The sequence below is a fragment of the Drosophila serrata genome, unplaced genomic scaffold (assembly GCF_035046125.1).
Source record: "Drosophila serrata isolate PLE 108 unplaced genomic scaffold, ASM3504612v1 contig_320, whole genome shotgun sequence".
Lineage (NCBI taxonomy): Eukaryota > Metazoa > Arthropoda > Insecta > Diptera > Drosophilidae > Drosophila > Drosophila serrata.
This window is the reverse complement of record NW_028257218.1, coordinates 351,005-367,817: the sequence shown is the minus strand read 5'-3', so window position 1 is coordinate 367,817 and position 16,813 is coordinate 351,005. Positions and strand designations below refer to the sequence as shown.

At 36.0% G+C, this 16,813-nt stretch overlaps 1 protein-coding gene across 2 annotated transcripts; it reads right to left on the bottom strand.

Moving 5' to 3' along the window:
* Window positions 1–12,598: 12,598 nt before the first annotated feature.
* On the bottom strand, window positions 12,599–15,172 carry LOC110187812 (calcyphosin-like protein). Of its 2 annotated transcripts, none has more exons than XM_020957288.2 (6): window positions 13,779–15,172; window positions 13,570–13,718; window positions 13,364–13,483; window positions 13,240–13,297; window positions 12,897–13,109; window positions 12,599–12,834 (listed from the first exon to the last, which is right to left on the bottom strand). In XM_020957288.2, the coding sequence occupies exons 1-6, from the start codon at window positions 13,824–13,826 to the stop codon at window positions 12,733–12,735; spliced, it is 690 nt and encodes a 229-aa protein (XP_020812947.2). In that variant the 5' UTR covers window positions 13,827–15,172; the 3' UTR covers window positions 12,599–12,732. The 2 variants fall into 2 exon arrangements, with proteins under 2 accessions (XP_020812947.2, XP_020812949.2); XM_020957290.2 differs by having other exon boundaries at window positions 15,041–15,172.
* Window positions 15,173–16,813: the final 1,641 nt, after the last annotated feature.

Here is a 16,813-nt window from a genome sequence, read left to right as displayed (position 1 = left end):
TCTCATAACTAAGCCGAAAACGCATTAATTTCAATTCGGAAAGCGGCAGTATGCTAATTTTTAGCAGGTTAATAAAACTGCATACTCCATTTAAAACGTGAATTTTTGCCCGATTTTTGCAGATTTTCATGATGTAATGATGGCCCATTACCATTTTTGTACCGATATTAACAATATTTTTATTTGAAAATTTTCGACAAATCAAATTTAAAAAATCTCATAACTAAGCCAAAAACGCATTAATTTCAATTCGGAAAGCGGCAGTATGCTAATTTTTAGCAGGTTAATAAAACTGCATACTCCATTTAAAACGTGAATTTTTGCCCGATTTTTGCAGATTTTCATGATGTAACCCCTTTCCTTTTTTTCCGAAAAATAGGAAATTTCGGAAAAATTTTTTTTCGGCCGGATAAAGCTAGAAAGAAAGCCCTGTAGATGCTGATCAAGAATATATATGATTTATAGGGTCGGAAATGACTCCTTCACTTTCTTTTAAGCTTCTGACTGAAGGCCCATTACCATTTTTGTACCGATATTAACAATATTTTTATTTGAAAATTTTCGACAAATCAAATTTAAAAAATCTCATAACTAAGCCAAAAACGCATTAATTTCAATTCGGAAAGCGGCAGATGCTAATTTTTAGCAGGTTAATAAAACTGCATACTCCATTTAAAACGTGAATTTTTGCCCGATTTTTGCAGATTTTCATGATGTAACCCCTTTCCTTTTTTCCGAAAAATGGGCCGGATAAAGCTAGAAAGAAAGCCCTGTAGATGCTGATCAAGAATATATATGATTTATAGGGTCGGAAATGACTCCTTCGCTTTCTTTTAAGCTTCTGACTAAAGGCCCATTACCATTTTTGTACCGATATTAACAATATTTTTATTTGAAATTTTTCGACAAATCAAATTTTAAAAAACTCATAACTAAGCCAAAAACGCATTAATTTCAATTCGGAAAGCGGCAGTATGCTAATTTTTAGCAGGTTAATAAAACTGCATACTCCATTTAAAACGTGTATTTTTTGTCGATTTTTGCAAATTTTCATGATGTAACCCCTTTCCTTTTTTCCGAAAAATGGGAAATTTCTGAAAAATTTTTTTTCGGCCGGATAAAGCTAGAAAGAAAGCCCTGTAGATGCTGATCAAGAATATATATGATTTATAGGGTCGGAAATGACTCCTTCGCTTTCTTTTAAGCTTCTGACTAAAGGCCCATTACCATTTTTGTACCGATATTAACAATATTTTTATTTGAAATTTTTCGACAAATCAAATTTTAAAAATCTCATAACTAAGCCAAAAACGCATTAATTTCAATTCGGAAAGCGGCAGTATGCTAATTTTTAGCAGGTTAATAAAACTGCATACTCCATTTAAAACGTGAATTTTTGCCCGATTTTTGCAGATTTTCATGATGTAACCCCTTTCCTTTTTTCCGAAAAATGGGAAATTTCTGAACAATTTTTTTTTCGGCCGGATAAAGCTAGAAAGAAAGCCCTGTAGATGCTGATCAAGAATATATATGATTTATAGGGTCGGAAATGACTCCTTCGCTTTCTTTTAAGCTTCTGACTAAAGGCCCATTACCATTTTTGTACCGATATTAACAATATTTTTATTTGAAATTTTTCGACAAATCAAATTTTAAAAATCTCATAACTAAGCCAAAAACGCATTAATTTCAATTCGGAAAGCGGCAGTATGCAAATTTTTAGCAGGTTAATAAAACTGCATACTCCATTTAAAACATGTATTTTTTGCCGATTTTTGCAAATTTTCATGATGTAAACCCTTTCCTTTTTTCCGAAAAATGGGAAATTTCTGAAAAAGTTTTTTTTCGGCCGGATAAAGCTAGAAAGAAAGCCCTGTAGATGCTGATCAAGAATATATATGATTTATAGGGTCGGAAATGACTCCTTCACTTTCTTTTATGCTTCTGACTAAAGGCCCATTACCATTTTTGTTCCGATATTAACAATATTTTTATTTGAAATTTTTCGACAAATCAAATTTTAAAAATCTCATAACTAAGCCAAAAACGCATTAATTTCAATTCGGAAAGCGGCAGTATGCAAATTTTTAGCAGGTTAATAAAACTGCATACTCCATTTAAAACGTGTATTTTTTGCCTATTTTTGCAAATTTTCATGATGTAACCCCTTTCCTTTTTTCCGAAAAATGGGAAATTTCTGAACAATTTTTTTTTCGGCCGGATAAAGCTAGAAAGAAAGCCCTGTAGATGCTGATCAAGAATATATATGATTTATAGGGTCGGAAATGACTCCTTCGCTTTCTTTTAAGCTTCTGACTAAAGGCCCATTACCATTTTTGTACCGATATTAACAATATTTTTATTTGAAATTTTTCGACAAATCAAATTTTAAAAATCTCATAACTAAGCCAAAAACGCATTAATTTCAATTTGGAAAGCGGCAGTATGCTAATTTTTAGCAGGTTAATAAAACTATACTCCATTTAAAACGTGTATTTTTTTGCCGATTTTTGCAAATTTTCATGATGTAACCCCTTTCCTTTTTTCCGAAAAATGGGAAATTTCTGAACAATTTTTTTTTCGGCCGGATAAAGCTAGAAAGAAAGCCCTGTAGATGCTGATCAAGAATATATATGATTTATAGGGTCGGAAATGACTCCTTCACTTTCTTTTAGCTTCTGACTGAAGGCCCATTACCATTTTTGTACCGATATTAACAATATTTTTATTTGAAATTTTTCGACAAATCAAATTTTAAAAATCTCATAACTAAGCCAAAAACGCATTAATTTCAATTCGGAAAGCGGCAGTATGCAAATTTTTAGCAGGTTAATAAAACTGCATACTCCATTTAAAACATGTATTTTTTGCCGATTTTTGCAAATTTTCATGATGTAACCCCTTTCCTTTTTTCCGAAAAATGGGAAATTTCTGAAAAAGTTTTTTTTCGGCCGGATAAAGCTAGAAAGAACCCTGTAGATGCTGATCAAGAATATATATGATTTATAGGGTCGGAAATGACTCCATCACTTTCTTTTATGCTTCTGAATAAAGGCCCATTACCATTTTTGTTCCGATATTAACAATATTTTTATTTGAAATTTTTCGACAATTTTGCTAATTTTTAGCAGGTTAATAAAACTGCATACTCAATTTAAAACGTGATTTTTTTGCCGATTTTTGCAAATTTTCATGATGTAACCCCTTTCCTTTTTTCCGAAAAATGGGAAATTTCTGAACAATTTTTTTTCGGCCGGATAAAGCTAGAAAGAAAGCCCTGTAGATGCTGATCAAGAATATATATGATTTATAGGGTCGGAAATGACTCCTTCACTTTCTTTTAAGCTTCTGACTGAAGGCCCATTACCATTTTTGTACCGATATTAACAATATTTTTATTTGAAATTTTTCGACAAATCAAATTTTAAAAATCTCATAACTAAGCCAAAAACGCATTAATTTCAATTCGGAAAGCGGCAGTATGCTAATTTTTAGCAGGTTAATAAAACTGCATACTCCATTTAAAACGTGAATTTTTGCCCGATTTTTGCAGATTTTCATGATGTAACCCCTTTCCTTTTTTCCGAAAAATGGGAAATTTCTGAACAATTTTTTTTTCGGCCGGATAAAGCTAGAAAGAAAGCCCTGTAGATGCTGATCAAGAATATATATGATTTATAGGGTCGGAAATGACTCCTTCACTTTCTTTTAGCTTCTGACTGAAGGCCCATTACCATTTTTGTACCGATATTAACAATATTTTTATTTGAAATTTTTCGACAATTTTGCTAATTTTTAGCAGGTTAATAAAACTGCATACTCAATTTAAAACGTGATTTTTTTGCCGATTTTTGCAAATTTTCATGATGTAACCCCTTTCCTTTTTTCCGAAAAATGGGAAATTTCTGAACAATTTTTTTTTCGGCCGGATAAAGCTAGAAAGAAAGCCCTGTAGATGCTGATCAAGAATATATATGATTTATAGGGTCGGAAATGACTCCTTCACTTTCTTTTAGCTTCTGACTGAAGGCCCATTACCATTTTTTGTACCGATATTAACAATATTTTTATTTGAAATTTTTCGACAAATCAAATTTTAAAAATCTCATAACTAAGCCAAAAACGCATTAATTTCAATTGGAAAGCCGGCAGTATGCTAATTTTTAGCAGGTTAATAAAACTGCATACTCCATTTAAAACGTGAATTTTTGCCCGATTTTTGCAGATTTTCATGATGTAACCCCTTTCCTTTTTTTCCGAAAAATGGGAAATTTCTGAACAATTTTTTTTTGGCCGGATAAAGCTAGAAAGAAAGCCCTGTAGATGCTGATCAAGAAATATATGATTTATAGGGTCGGAAATGACTCCTTCACTTTCTTTTAGCTTCTGACTGAAGGCCCATTACCATTTTTTTGTACCGATATTAACAATATTTTTATTTGAAACTTTTCGACAAATCAAATTTTAAAAATCTCATAACTAAGCCAAAAACGCATTAATTTCAATTCGGAAAGCGGCAGTATGCAAATTTTTAGCAGGTTAATAAAACTGCATACTCCATTTAAAACGTGTATTTTTTGCCGATTTTTGCAAATTTTCATGATGTAACCCCTTTCCTTTTTTCCGAAAAATGGGAAATTTCTGAACAATTTTTTTTTGGCCGGATAAAGCTAGAAAGAAAGCCCTGTAGATGCTGATCAAGAATATATATGATTTATAGGGTCGGAAATGACTTCTTCCGCTTTCTTTTAAGCTTCTGACTAAAGGCCCATTACCATTTTTGTACCGATATTAACAATATTTTTATTTGAAATTTTTCGACAAATCAAATTTTAAAAATCTCATAACTAAGCCAAAAACGCATTAATTTCAATTCGGAAAGCGGCAGTATGCTAATTTTTAGCAGGTTAATAAAACTGCATACTCCATTTAAAACGGCAATTTTTGCCCGATTTTTGCAGATTTTCATGATGTAACCCCTTTCCTTTTTTCCGAAAAATGGGAAATTTCGGAAAAATTTTTTTTTCGGCCGGATAAAGCTAGAAAGAAAGCCCTGTAGATGCTGATCAAGAATATATATGATTTATAGGGTCGGAAATGACTCCTTCACTTTCTTTTAGCTTCTGACTGAAGAATAATATTTATTAAGGGTTCCCCTATTGCAGCCTTACATAGGCTTTCAACTAAAAGACACTTATATTTTAGATTCAATTAGAAACTAAATTATTGGCTTCTGGTTTTCCCCTCGTGCTGCTTCAGTTTATTTCCGACACTTTTTAACATATTCATAGGACCCGGCCAATAGTGCAAGTCCGGCCAAAAGTTTCCTTTAAAATCCAAAACACCTTACCGCTCTTGTTTTTGCTGGTGATGTGCGAGTTTTATGGTTAACGGATATCCTTGGTAGTTAAATGCAGACAACAAAACGGAGGAGGAGTCCGGGGCAAAGTCCGTGTTGCAGCTGCATGTAAAAATATTACGTGCAAGGGGGTTCTTTTTCCACCAAGGCTGCTGAGGCTGGGGTTGGAGCTTGAATGGCGGGCGCTTTGCGGATGCTAAGTGGGTGGATGGGATTCGGGGGCGAATGACGACGACGACGACGACGGCAGCACAAAGTCATCTTATCATTTCATGAATAATGCAGGGATTTGTTAGGGACACATGACTGGAATTTTACGCAAAAGTTGTGATGATGTTGCCGCTGCTGCCGCTTTTGCAGCTCCTGATGCTCCTGCTGCTGATGCTTTTTCTTTTGCCAACCGCCAACACTTTGAGGTTGTTGCTATTGTGGCTGTGTTTGTTGCTGCTGCTATATGGGTTACTATATAACTGCAGTCTGCTGGGTGCGGCAATCAACAGAAAATTGCAGATTTTAAATTCAAAGCATTTTGCCCGTCGTCCCTGTTAAGCTTCACACCCTCCATCCTCCTACCTCCCAACGCTGTAACTTAATTCTAACGAATAATTTCTGATGCCCGAATATGAATATTAAAACAAAAGCAACGTGTGCCCTAGCATATGCCACACTTTCTTTCGCTGTAAATGGCGTTTCCGGTTCCGGTTTTCTCGCAGCTACCTGCTCCTATCTGCCAGCTATTTATTTTATGCGAATTTCGCTCGTCTCCGTTCTCAAGTCACGTGACAACTCAAACTTTGTGCCATGAAACAGAAACACAAAAAAAGCAGAGAACATAGAAAAACGGTATGGCGAAAAACTTGCCAAAAATACACGAGCTTCAGCTGGGTAAAAAATTGCAACTTCTTTCACGCTGCACTCACTTACACACACGCTGGGATCGGGATCCGTCTGCTGGGTTTAAGCAGAGGGTGGGAATAAAAAAAGTTTCCTGCAAATAAATCAGGAATTTTAAAAATTCATAACTTTAAGTTTGCTTTATGAGTTTTGTTTATAACGTGTAACCACACTGCGTATGCGTAATGCCTGCAGTGTGTTCGCTCGAGAAGCAGACTCCGAAACTTGTTGTGGTTGCCACACCAAAGGTTATCCATAATTAATCAGATACGCCAAGGTATCTAGAATTACTCCCTAAAGAAATATTTTTTATTTTAAAGATTTGTTTTTTGATCCTAATATGTCATATAACAAAATATTTGTTTGTCATTTAGCGTTTTATATTTTCACTTGAATTTACATATAAATACAAATTAAAGCAACAAAACTTATGCTATATTGCCATTCAGGGAATTTCGGCTTGCTTCCTTTAAAATTTTCGCTTGGGTCACTTTTGCGGTTTAATATTGGCCAATTTTTGGTTTTACCTCAGAGATGTGTTGGAAATTCGAAGAATTTTATAAAATAAATTGATAAATATTTGCATATTCAAAGCTTATCTTTTGGCAGCTCATTCCAAAGGTGAAGCCTGTCCAAGACAGGCTTCGATCCCATCGAAGGCAATGTCCTAGGCTTTTCTGGGGCACTTTCATTTCCCCCAAACTCTCATCGCATTGACACACTTTTCGTTCTTAACTTATCTAAGATGCCGGCAATCAAGGCGCCGTCATATTCGGCCGCAATTTCTTGGTACATCCTGGGAAACCATTTCCCTGGCTGCTGTGCCAGGCACTCAGCGAAAAACGATTATCGGAACCTTTAAAAATACATTTATATATTTGAGATACAAAATAAGATTTTTTTTCTGTAAGCATTTTTGTTTTTATTTACTTGTTTTTATCGATAAATAGTTTTTACTATTTGAATGTATTGCTTTATCTAATTATACATTTTTGTATCCGTAACATGGCAGACACCTCTTTCATAAATTTATAAATAAATAGTAGAATCTTCTTACAATATTCGAAATTCCGCAGTCTACTTATTTTTGTCTCAGTGTTTATATGCATTTTTATACAGTTACCTTAATGAAAAACTAAATTGTCAATCAGCCATGAATTGAATCAAATGAAGTGTAAAATTACAATTTCATCCAATTTGCAATTAACTCAACGAGAAGATGGCAAAAGAGGAGAATCTCCTTTTTTTTCCAATTTCAAATTATTCCATTGGAACGCACATGCAGCTGGACGTCGAAGGGGTTTCCATCTATCCATGTATCTGTAAGTTTGTATCTGTATCTGCGCGATGGTTGTTTACAGAGTCTCCGCCCGATACAATGCACACATTAAGCCCGTAAGAAAATAAAAAAAAGCAACAATAAGGAGAACAAATCGATTTCCCAGCTTACGTAGGATGTACTGACAATGTTTTTACTAAACCTTTTTAGGCATTGGGTTCACTATTCAAAGGGCTTACTGTATCTCTGGGACTTTCACTCCTTTAGCCCCTCTTTGCGGTGTCGGAAAACGCTGACATCGTTTTGAGGACGCTTGAAGCGCGGACAGGGCACGGCTAGTTTGGCACTTTTCTTACCTGGAAAAGTGCAAGTTTAATTGCATTGAGTGTAACTAGTTAATGGCTGAAATTGCAAATTGAAATGGTGACAAAGTAATTGAGGTCAGGAAACTCCCCGCGGAGTCGTCGGATCGAGCGCTAATTACAAAACGGACATCGCAGCTGCCAATGGGGTCGCTGGCAGCTCTTCCGTGCGCCGCTTCGCTTTTCGTTTCATTTTCCAGCAATATCGGAAAATATGCAACAGCAATTTCCACTACAACTGCAACGGTAACGGCAACGCTAACGGTCACGACAACAACAGCAGCTGCCAAAGTTGTGCGGAATGTCAAAGTTTTCCCGCCACTGCCTCGCTCTTGCACTCTAAAAACATTTACAAATTGATTTTTTGCGGCGGCTGTCATGTTCGAAAAATGTATATTTTTTGGCATATAAATGGCAATATTCACAAAGCCGCAACGGGACTTACGCATATCCGAATAGCGAACGCAACCTGATGTATTTAATGGCACATTTTGGCCAAATAATAAAATGTCCGTAATAAAATGGTCATTTGCATGTTCATTTTTGCCGCGGGGCCACGAATGCCAGCAACTGAACTATACTTGCTGAATATAATTTATAGAAAGCTAATGCCGGACTCAGGATGAAATTAACGCCTGCCAATTGCTACTTGCTATTCCCTGGAAATCGGTTATATATTTTCGATAAAAAAGTCCCATTTAAATAAAACAAAAATTGAATTATTTGTTACATTACTGAATTGAATTGAAAAGTGTATTCGTATTTGAAGGCTTATCTATAGATTAAAAAATACTTGGGATTTTTTCCCATGCACAAAAAAAATCATATCAAATTGCTTTAGCTATGTAAATAGAAAAACCCACGTTGGTTATTAACATGAATTACTAATCAAACTTGCATTCTTTTTAATCAACTCTCATTCACTTGGTATTCAATAAATGAAAAACATTTGCCATCGATATACCCTTGAGTTTGAATTGCCGCAAGCATGGAGTTATTAATAATTTTTTATTAATCAGAATAAATGAAGCCAGTTCATATCATGGAATCCACAAACATTTGTGAAACAATCAATCATTTTCGAATTAAGTTAAATAATCCCAAGAGCTCTTCGCGAGTATCAATAGCCTCCAATTTAACGAGCGTTACATGACATTCTCCATGCCACTCACCAAAAAGCTTAACAAGGGCGCATTAAAAAAAAAAAGGAACCTGGGTTAACATGTTGCAAAATGCCACCTCCCATCAGAAGCACAAAAAAAATATTAACAGCATATCAAGAAGGATGTGAAAAGAATTATTAAATGTTACAGAAACTTGAAATACTCTTACCAAGCATTTATAATAAATGATAAAGGAAAGCATCAGTACATTTTTCGGATAATAAAATTTATAATTGAATTGTAAATACCATGAACTCTCAGTTTAATATCTAATTTAATTAACTAATATCCTTAGCATATTTTTAATGTCCATGCTTCAGTTTCTTTTCAATCCAGTTACGTAGTAAATAACATCCCTTTTTGAGGGTATTCAAATCTTGTGATGAGCGTGGAATGTTTCAATCAATCAAGCGAGAACGGTGTGAAAATCATCCGAGCCGCGTGAAAAGGAAACGGAAATTGCCGCGAATTGTGTGCTGTCCACAGGTAAACACATCCGTGTCCACATATGCATTGGCGAGCTGTGAACGCCACTTGATTTCAATATTTCAATCAGCGATGCGCACAGTTAGTTAAGCTTTTTGCATACATTATGCAATTTCAGTGGCCACAAATGATGCAACTGCCACTGCGACTGCGACTGCAGCAACAATAACATCATTAGATGCAACCGCGCCAGCTCATCGCAATATCGGCGCAATCCCGTCGATGGCGACATTAAATCATCGATCCAACAAGTACCTGTTAAGGGCTTTTGCCGCATTTTGGGCACCGGCTTCATTCCGATTTGCAGTTGGCCAAGTGCCCGGGACTCTGGGATTTTCGAATGTGTCTGAACTACACATGAAAATCTTTACTATACTTTACTTTCAATTTTAAAACTATCTTGTCTAGCAATTATTACATATATTGCAATAGAAATATGTTTCAAGGCTAGATTTAACGAAGATATAGTAAGTTAAATTGTATCTTTATGAAAGTACTTTCACTTATCTTAGTAATTGGAATAATTTTCATGCAAGTATATTTCACTTTCCATTTATTGGTTATTTAGAGTAAGTAAGGAATATTAATGCTAAGCAAGTAAATATGTAATTAGAAGTGGTTTTTTCACATTGACTTATTATCTTGAAATTAAACTCTAGTTATTTAAATGAAAAATTATTTTGTGGTATCAAAACTTTTTCAACGTGTCGCCTTCCTCTTGTTTTATTTGTTGCTTGTACCCGTGTAGCTTGTGCATATTGTGAATGCGCGCATTTCGAGCACGTGATTGAGATTTTTACATTTAAAACGTGACTGAAATATTTTGCAGTTTCGTCACTTCGATGCCTACCGCAGGAGGATACATTCTCGCCATTTACGATTCCGCCTCCCAACTGCCCGGACTCGTTCTTCATTATCCCTTCGCCGTTCTCCATTTCCCGTGCTTGGTTCTCCATTCTCAGTTCTCCGTTCTCCACACTTCATTCCCCATTCTCAATTCCGGACTCGCCATTCCGTATTCCGCATGCAATGAAATGTATTCAATACTCCGTCAATGATGTCCCAAGGACTATTCGCCTGCGGCTGCCTTTTATTATTATTATTTTTATGTGCTGCTCCTCCATTTGTCCGGTCCGCTCCTTTGCCGGCTATCGCTGTCCTTTCACCTTTCGCCCCCTCCGCCTGGGCACTCTTCGTCCTTTTCAATCAACGGCGAATGGCCAAGTGTTAACTAGATTTAAATAATGCATTAGTCGTTGCCGTTCGCCCTTCGCTTTGGAGGCTTGAAAAATGTCTGTGTCAGTTTCTTGTCAATCCGAATTTTATACCATCTTTATTTTAAATTTGCGACTTTGTATCCTCAATCTCAACGGGAATTTGCAAGTGTTTTTTTAATGCCTGGAAAATGTGTTAGAATGAACAAATCTCTTTCTGCCTCAGTATGCATTTTTCCAAAATAATGTCTCATTAGTAGATTTAAATCCGCTCTGTCAGTAACTACTCAAGTGTGAATGCTAAAATGTCATCGAATTGCAATTATCATGTCTTTCGATTGCCAATTAATTGAAATTGGCATGCACTCCGAGACAAGCTGGTGACATGTGTCCTGAGGAACCTGGAACCTGGAACCTGTCCCCGGAACAAGTCGAAACAAAACTGGCAATTGCAAATTTTTTGATTAGCCGAACCATTTGGGGCTTTGTCTGGAACTTTCCGGCAAACTGAAAAGTGCCACAAATTCTCAGTTGACGTTGGCCACAAACTTGCCAAAAACGAGGAGCGACCCAACGACAGTTGCCAGGCTGTAAATAAAATTTAATGAAATGATACGATAAAGTTGTGAGTGTGTGATTTACACACAGTAGATACGGAGATGGCATACCACGATTGTCTATGCACTGAACTATAAAGTGTTACAATCTTTAGCGAAAATATATTGATATTCCTCATAGGATTGATTGAATATATTATAATCCTTTTGTAATAAAATTACACAAATACGTTTTTTTTAAGAAATGCTGCAGGCTTTCTAGAATCAAGTAACACATGTGTAGGTAAACTTATGCAATTTACAAATAAAGATCATTAAGTACTACAGACCGGTATGAATATCTTGAAAAACTTTAGAAAAGTTCCATTAGCTTTCCACAGTGCATGTGTTTGTTGTTAGCCAAGTCTGATTTCTCAGGATTTTCCTCATTCGTTTTTGTTTGACTGTCTGGCAGTAGCCCGTCCTTTGTCTCAGTGCGTAATTTCCACATTGGCAATTAAAATTTTGTATGAGTTGCTTGCAATCAGTGCACAAACTTGCCACGCACAAACAAATACACAGGCAGCGACACACACACACATACACAGACGCATACAGCTGCATGCGGCGACAAACTTAGCTGGTGTCTGCATAATTTAAAGCATACATTTAGGCTGCCGGTCCTGGCTGTGTGATAAATGCCAACCAGTCAGGACACCCGCACTGCCTCACAGCCTCACAGCTTCACTCCCATATAAATGACATCAGTTCGCTGCTGCTGACAATTCCAAACAATTTGCCGAGTCTGGCAAGCATTTTGGGCTTGAGTCCCTTCCCAGTTTGCTACTGCTATTGCTGTGATTGCCGACTTCGGCGCTCCGCCTTCGTAGACACTGCAACAAGTCGGTGACACAAAGCATTGATGGTTATTGAAGGGGATTTCTTAAGTTGGTATGATATTACATGCTCAAAATATTACTAGTATTCTTAGCGAACTAAATACTCTTGATCCAAATTTATAAATCCACAATTTATATATTATTTAATTGTATTTCTCACTGTGCACACAGACTTTAAATGCATGTAAACTATGAACAAATGTTTAGAGAAAACTTGTTACTTGTTATTCTGAATATTTGACAAACACTTCACATGCTCACACAACTAACGAATCCTGAATCCTGCAACTCCTTAGGTTCATGCAATCCGGAATCTTTGTCAAGTATCTCAAATTCGAATTATGAGCCGAGATACTTAATTTCTTTGCAATTGGAACGATGCCCATGCCGGGTGCACACTCTAAGATTTATCAAATTGCAACGAGAGCTTTTCATTTATTTATTTGCTGAGCAGTGTATAAATAGAGAATGAGCTGAACTAAATGCTATAAAAGTGATTGAGAGTGCTTGGTGTTTTGGTGTCTCCAAAGAAATGTATATTCACATTGCATAGGCCTGGCGCATCATCAGGTCGAAATACATATCATTGTCAATGGAGGCACTAATGGTAGCATAATAGTTGACGAATTCCTCACGAGTAATCTGCAATTAAAGAGTTTAGTTTTTTAAAAATGAAGAATTATATAGACTTAAGGAGATTCTACCTTGCCATCTAAATTGCCACGGCCACCCTCGAAGTTGTGAAGGAAGTCGGTAAGGATCTCGTCCTCGCTCTTCTCACCACTCTGGTACTTTGGATGCTCCTTCACGGAGTACACATTTTTCAAATCCTTAATCGTTATAACGCCATCATCGTCACGGTCCATTTTGTCAAAGGCCTGATCGATAATGGTCAGGCGACACTGCGGCATTGGAGGCTGCAAATATACATAAATAAATTATATAGATTGATTAATAATCATTGGTATTCAAATAAGAATTAAGATGATACAAATGTAAAAGATATTAGTTTTATTAAAAATACTTTAATTCAACATTAAAACTCACGCGCAGCTTGAGCAGGAACTCAGTCATATTGATTGAACCGCTGCCATCCTCATCGAATCTAAATTAGGCGTGAAATAATGGTGTTATTTCAAAGTTGACCCATATTCTCAAATCCGTCACTCACGTGTCGAACATCTGCTTGATCTCTTCCCCTGTGACATCCAGGCCAGTGTCCCTGATCCCGGTGGTGAACTCCTCCTCGTTGAGCGCCTTGCTGCCGTCGTCGTCCATCGCCCGAAAGGCTCTGGAATGAATAATCCACAATTAAACTGTTACTCCTGCATAATTCATCACAGTCGGTGTCGTTAAAAGTCAATAAGCCAATCATACCTGCCCAGGCCCAAAATGCCTGTTGCTCCGCGGCTGAGGCAGAGCAGTCTCAGCTTGGTGATGGGATCCTTGTCGGCGCCATCTGTCAGTTCCCGGAGCGATTTGCTCACCAGGTTCGCCTCGAGGGTATACAGGTCGTTGTTGGGAGACTAGGGGGTAAAAACGGTTGAAAACTATGTAAGAAGACATTCAATTCAAGAAGTATTTACTCCATATTTAGTACACTTGGAAAATCTTTTAAATGAGAAGATTTCCATAATATATCCTTATATAATGTTGAGCTATTTTTGACTGGTCAATCTAGGGCAAACTGATAGGTTCCTTGAGTTTTCACTTTTAACATGGCTTAACCAGACTTTTACAACGACGAATAATTTAAACTCCTCTTTCTGAATATTTCGCATAGAAGTGTAAAATCTTTTTCTACGTTTTTATTATTTTAAGTCCCTTTGAAACGTTATTATCGATTGAAGGGAATTATCGTAACCTAAAGTACTTGCGACATTGAATTGATGTTAGATCGAGAGCTATACTTAAAAAGGTATTATATTAGAATAATCTTTGACTTTAAATACACTAAAAAAAGAATATATTATATTAATGACTGAAATATTTATTTTAGTTAATTTAAAATACACCAAAAAATATATTGGATATAGTTGAAGTATATTAGCGAATATCTTTGGATAGTTAATTTTTAGCTCCACCAACTAAAGTAATAAATTATAGTATGTATATAATATATACATACATATAATAATATAATATTTCTATTTAAAAAATGCCACTCGTATTATAGTCTCGGTTAAATTATATTAATTAATGAATTGGTCAAAAAGTAAATTAAAAGTCAAACAAAAAATTCTTTATTTATCAAGGTTTATTTTTTAGTAATGAGCATTTAAAATATACGTTATTAAACTTGACAGTAAATCATACATAATCCTATAATTAAAAAATGTATTAGGTATAAAAGATATTGTTTTTTTATTTACTTCAGGCCAAAGGGGCATGTTACAGACAAATGAAACAAAAAAACCCTCTGATTCAGAGTCAACAATGTGGATTATTTTCCCAAAATATCTTGTGGCTATTCCGAGTATTGTAATCCGAGGTTGGCGGACATTAAAGTGACTAACAATAATCTCCATTTATGGAGCAGGTAATTAAAGCTTTAAAATCTACTCAAAAGACGGTGAATCATTCGTTTTGCCTCAGCTGATCTTTCTCGAGATACTCTGCAAGCGTTTCCTCACAAACTTAAAGCTGGATGCTTTCAATTAAGTTGATTTTTGTTACCAGGTAGCGAGAGAAAGGCACAATTTCTGTGGGTGGCTGGTGGGTTTTTTCATTTCTTTGAAAGCCCACCTCGCCATTTGTCTAATTGGAGCTCAAGGTGAAGGTCGCCCCCACAAAACAACAACAAATGCGAGCCGAAAAATAAAAATAAGTCAAAACCAACTCAACTTACGTCCATGCTCGTATCTTTTTTTTCGTCTTTCAATAGACCTTTTCTCCTATTTTTCAACGAAATTTTATAGTCGCCCAACTGAATGGATAACTGCAAGATACTTGTTACTTTGCCGGCTTTGAAATGCAAACTGAAAGCGAAAAATAAAGCGGCGGCAATGAATAAAGAGGCGAGTTCGCGTTGGGAGGGACAGGGAGATTTTCAGAGAGAGACAGAGAGACAGGGAGAGAGGGAGCGAGTGGAACTAAAATATGAGCTTTGGCGGGGAAAAAACTAGTTACTGAAAAGCATTTACGGTCATGTAGAGCAGACAGCACGCTCACACACCTGACTCATCCGCCTAATAACTCACTCATTCCCTCTCTCTCACGGCCAGTGATGCGCGACTTAAAGCTTAAGAAAGCTAAATAAAAAATGTATTTAAATATTTTCATATTAAAATTAAAGGGTAATTTTATTAATATATATTCTAAGCATTGCAATTGGTCATGCGTTAAAGTAAACAAATAATCAGATGACATCACTATTAGTCAGTTCTAATCAAAATCAAATATCTCATACAAATATGTCAAAGTTTATCTATAAAATATCTAACCTGTCAGTACCAACCTCAACCCCTCTTCATTTCAATTAAAGTGTGACTATTTCCACACACCAATTTCGTGACTCTCTCTCCCTCTTTCTCTGTGGCGAAATGTTTACCTGCGACAAATACAGGCCGACACACCAAAAATAAAAAAGGGAAACGGATGTTGCGTCTAAAATTGATCTAGATAAAAAAAAATGGAATCACCTAAAAGTATGCAATTCAAAGTGTCCGCCGGTTGAAAATTTATTTGGTTTGATTTTATTGCCAGTGGAAGCGAATGGGAAAGGTCAAAGTTAAACAAACGATGACTTTGATCAATTTTACCCCAACGAAATTTCGGGTGAAATAAAGGCCAATATGTCATACCTGATGATGATTTGTATTCTTTTTAGTTTGGTTTATATTGAATTATTAAATGGAAGATATATACTTGCATTTGTATGTAGAAACCTTTACTAGACTAATTACTTGCATGCATACAATATTTATGGTAAATTTCATGGGCAAATATGAGATTTACTTTTCAAATTTTTATGTACCAAATATAAATACAATTCTTAGAAGCCAATTCTAAGAGCAGATGTGGTTTTGTTTTCCTAGAGTAAGCAGAAAATATTTATTCATTAAGGAAGGTTTAAGTAAGGAAAGTCTTTTAATTAATCTTATTTTGCAAAATAACTAGTAAAATAAAAAATAAATAAAAATGTATATGTCTGCCTTTTTATCTTTTTCAGTTGCTGTTAAAAATAGTCACTGTGGCCTTTTACAGTGGGAATTCAACCCCCATTGGTATCGATTATTTTTTCACTTATTGATATTCCCGTATGTTTTGAATGTCCTTTGTGGCTTTTGTGTTGTGTCAAGGTCTATTTACTTGCGCGGGAAACGTGTAATTTGCCTGACTTTGGTTGCAATTGGAGATGGTCTTGTTGCTGCACACATGTACCACGGGTCGTATGTGTCTCATACAATATGTATACGCCCCGAGTGCACTGCCATGTCACTCGACCGTCAACAAAAATATGCCACGCAAACACCGGCAGCACAATATTTTCACTTCGAACCGTGTTTGTTTGTCTAACGTGGCCAAAATAATCAGCAATGAATCACTGCCGACGGCCAACACGGCGTATACGTAATATGCATTGCAATTAGGAGCCACTTTGAACGCTCTATCTGTGTAC